At 44.5% G+C, this 3253-nt stretch overlaps 1 protein-coding gene across 1 annotated transcript in view; it reads left to right on the forward strand.

The window, feature by feature from the left end:
- The window catches only part of LOC108802104 (autophagy-related protein 16-2-like), a gene marked incomplete at its 5' end in the record, with an annotated part of 62104 nt that overhangs the window by 36200 nt on the left and 22651 nt on the right, over nucleotides 1-3253 (forward strand). The window contains one exon of the mRNA XM_018573991.1: nucleotides 2200-2262. Within this exon, the coding sequence (XP_018429493.1) occupies nucleotides 2200-2262 (63 nt within the window). The remainder of the gene's footprint in view (nucleotides 1-2199; nucleotides 2263-3253) is intronic.

Consider the following 3253-nt stretch of genomic DNA (forward strand, 5'->3'; position numbering starts at 1 on the left):
CCAATCAGCGGGAAAAGAGGTCAGAATAGAGCAGATGACTAGGCTGTGACACGGAGTGGCTGAAGCAGACGGAGTGCTAACTAAGGCTTGTATCCCCCTAGTGGGGAAAAAATATGAGCACATGTCCAGACTCCAGAACACTGTATAGTGTGGCACAGCTATATCCAATCCTGTATAACTGGCTTTATATTATAAAAAAATGAATACAAATATAAAGCCAGTTATACAGAATTGGATATAGCTGTGCCACACTATACACTGTGTTCTGGAGTCTGGACATGTGCTCATCTATTTTCCCCACTATGGGGATACAAGCCTTAGCAATGGCATGATATAAATATTCATTTCATTATTCAATGTCTTTTTTTATATTATACATTTTATAATATAAAAAAAAAGACATTGAATAGTGAAATGAATTGAATATTTATCATGCAATTGCTAACTAAGGCTTGTATCCCCATAGTGGGGGAAATAGATGAGCACGTGTCCAGACTCCAGAACAGTGTATTATTGTATAGTGTGGCACAGCTATATCCAATTCTGCCTACCTGGCTTTATATTATAAAGTTCTTATAATATAAAGCCAGTTATACAGAATTGGATATAGCTGTGCCACACTATACAGTGTTCTGGAGTCTGGACATGTGCTCATCTATTGTCCCCACTATAGGGATACAAGCCTCAGTTAGCAATGGCATGATAAATATTAATTTCATGTTCTTCATAATATTAAGAAACTGACCTAAAATCATCATTTTGTATTGCTTTAGAAAAAAATTTGACCTGTCCCTTTAAGAAAAAGTATCCATAATTGGTATCTGCGAGTACTTGAGAAAAAGTATCGGTACTCTGTCTTAAAAAAGTGGTATCGGAGCACCCCTAGTATTTATGTATTTTATTGTTTAAATGTTGTCAGTGGTTAGTTAATTATGATTGAAATATTAATATACTGATTGGCTTATTCATGTGAATCTTAAAGGTTACCTACGACTTCCTGATGAAGCTTCGGCGGAATGCATAGAAGAACTGGACGCAGTACAGACTCGCGGAATATTTTACTTTTGATTATGACTATTCATAAAATGATTTTTTTATATTCATTATAAGGAAATTGATGTTAAAATAAGTTTATTGTATTAATCATGCTTTGTATCGTGTGTAATGTGCAGAGTCCAGGGAGGGTTTGTGCTGTTTGATCATGGATACCAGGGGGGATAGTGAACTCATTTTTATCACGTGGATCATGAAATCTTTTAATAATAAATGTTATTTTATTATGTTATTTTGTCATTATTATGTTGTATTATCCCTAATAGCCTTTCTTGACACTACAAAAGCCCCATCTATCTCTATTTTGTGTTGCTTACCTATATTAGGGGTGTGGTGTCCTCGCTCATGTAGTGATTCAAAACATTTTGTATTATGTTAACATTTAAAGGAGAACTATGAGGTCAGTGTTTTTCCTCATAGTTCTCCTTAGGGTAACGGGGGGACACAAACTAGCGTCCTCCCGTCACCCTAAGCAGGGGGATTATTAATGTATGCCCAGCAAAGGGTATAATAGTGTTCACCAAAGTTGCCAAAATGCCCCCCCCCACCCTCCAGGGAGCTGAGACAGATGAAGCTTGCATGTCAATAAGCAAAATAATAAACATGTGCTCAGGGCGCTATAGGAAGAGGGCATCACAGAGCTCCGCCCTTAGCTGTCATGCCCTTAGAGGATAAGTGCACCTTAAAACAAAGTGCACTTATCCTTTTAGCCCCTCCTAAAATGTTTAAATCCCCCCTTCCCCAGATCCAACTGCTGCGGCCTCTGTTTATTTACATCCGGCGCCACCAGAAGTACCTCATTATGGCCACTAGATGGCGCTGAGGATCAGAGGAAAGAAATACGTCTCGGTGACCAGAGATACAATGTAACAATTGTAGAGCACGCTGGAGGGAATTGGCAGGTAAATGTAACCATGGCTACTGGATCCCCATATTATCAATGATTCCAGTTCTTTGCTGATTCCCTCCAGAGTTCTCTAGAATTGTTACATTGTATCTCTTGTTACTGAGCTGTATTTTTTTCCTGTGATCCTCAGCGCCATCTAGTGGCCACAATGAGGTATCCCCCCCCCCCCCCCAATGACTCCGTCCTTTATGAATTTTTAGTTCTGCCCCCCACTCTGAACAGTAACGGTCTCATTTCAGGTCCCGGTCTATGATCTCGTTGGGTTCCTCCAGATTCATGGGAGCATTCAAAAGTTTCTTCGAGTGAGTACAGCTGTGTTTATATAAAATGCGTCTTTGTAATGCGGTAACATACATGCCAGGTGTCACTTCTAGATGGAGTCCTATGTGAGGTGTGGAGGTCAGGGCTTAAAGGGGAACTCCATATGTCTTTAACTCTATATGTTGAAGTCATCAGCTTCGTGTCAGTCATCTTATCGGTTAACGGGAATGGTTTAAAAGTGCGTTTGGTTGCTCACAGTTCACCATTATGGGGGCAGATGTGTTGTTTACTACTGCGGGCTCTGCTTCCTTCTTAGTACATACATGTCAGCTGATCCGGTATTGCTGGGACGGTCCTGGATCTTGGCCCTCGGGCCTGCCCATGCTGGGTCCTGGTCCATGTCCTGGGATAACAGCACCAGCCATATACTCAGGGCTGCCATCAGAAATGTTGGGGCCCCTTACACGGCTTTAGGTCGCCCCCCCCACGCCGCTGGACACAGGGCTTAGTGACCTGCTGGACGCAGGGCTTAGTGACTTGCTGGACGCAGGGCTTAGTGACGCGCTGGACACAGGACCCACCTGAGAGTGACCCTGCAGAGCCCACCATATATGCTGCACAGCCCATCTGAGACTGTCTATGGTGGGCTCTGAAGGGGCCTCAGGTGGGCTGGTCAGGGCTCCATCCCTCCCTTCCTTCTTTCCTAGCTCCTCCTACCTGCACACATGGCCTCGTGTGCCGCCGGACCGGCCAGAAGTGACGTCACTTCTGGCCAGTCCGACATCAGATGAGCAGCGTCGCTGATGGGGCCCTAGCTTGTCTCAAAGCCGCTGAAGCGGCAATGCTGGGGCCCTGTGCTGCTAGGGCCAGACCTCCGCCTCCTCGCCCTTCACCGTTGGCCGATAGTCATGTAAGGGACACGGGCGGGCCCCCCAGGCTGCCCGGGCCCCTTACATGAGTATCGGCCGTACCCCCCTGATGGCTGCCCTGCATATACTGCACATGCGCAATAACTCCAAAGCGCATTAATTG

This window comes from Nanorana parkeri, unplaced genomic scaffold, assembly GCF_000935625.1.
Source record: "Nanorana parkeri isolate BGI_ZX_2015 unplaced genomic scaffold, ASM93562v1 scaffold2661, whole genome shotgun sequence".
NCBI lineage: Eukaryota > Metazoa > Chordata > Amphibia > Anura > Dicroglossidae > Nanorana > Nanorana parkeri.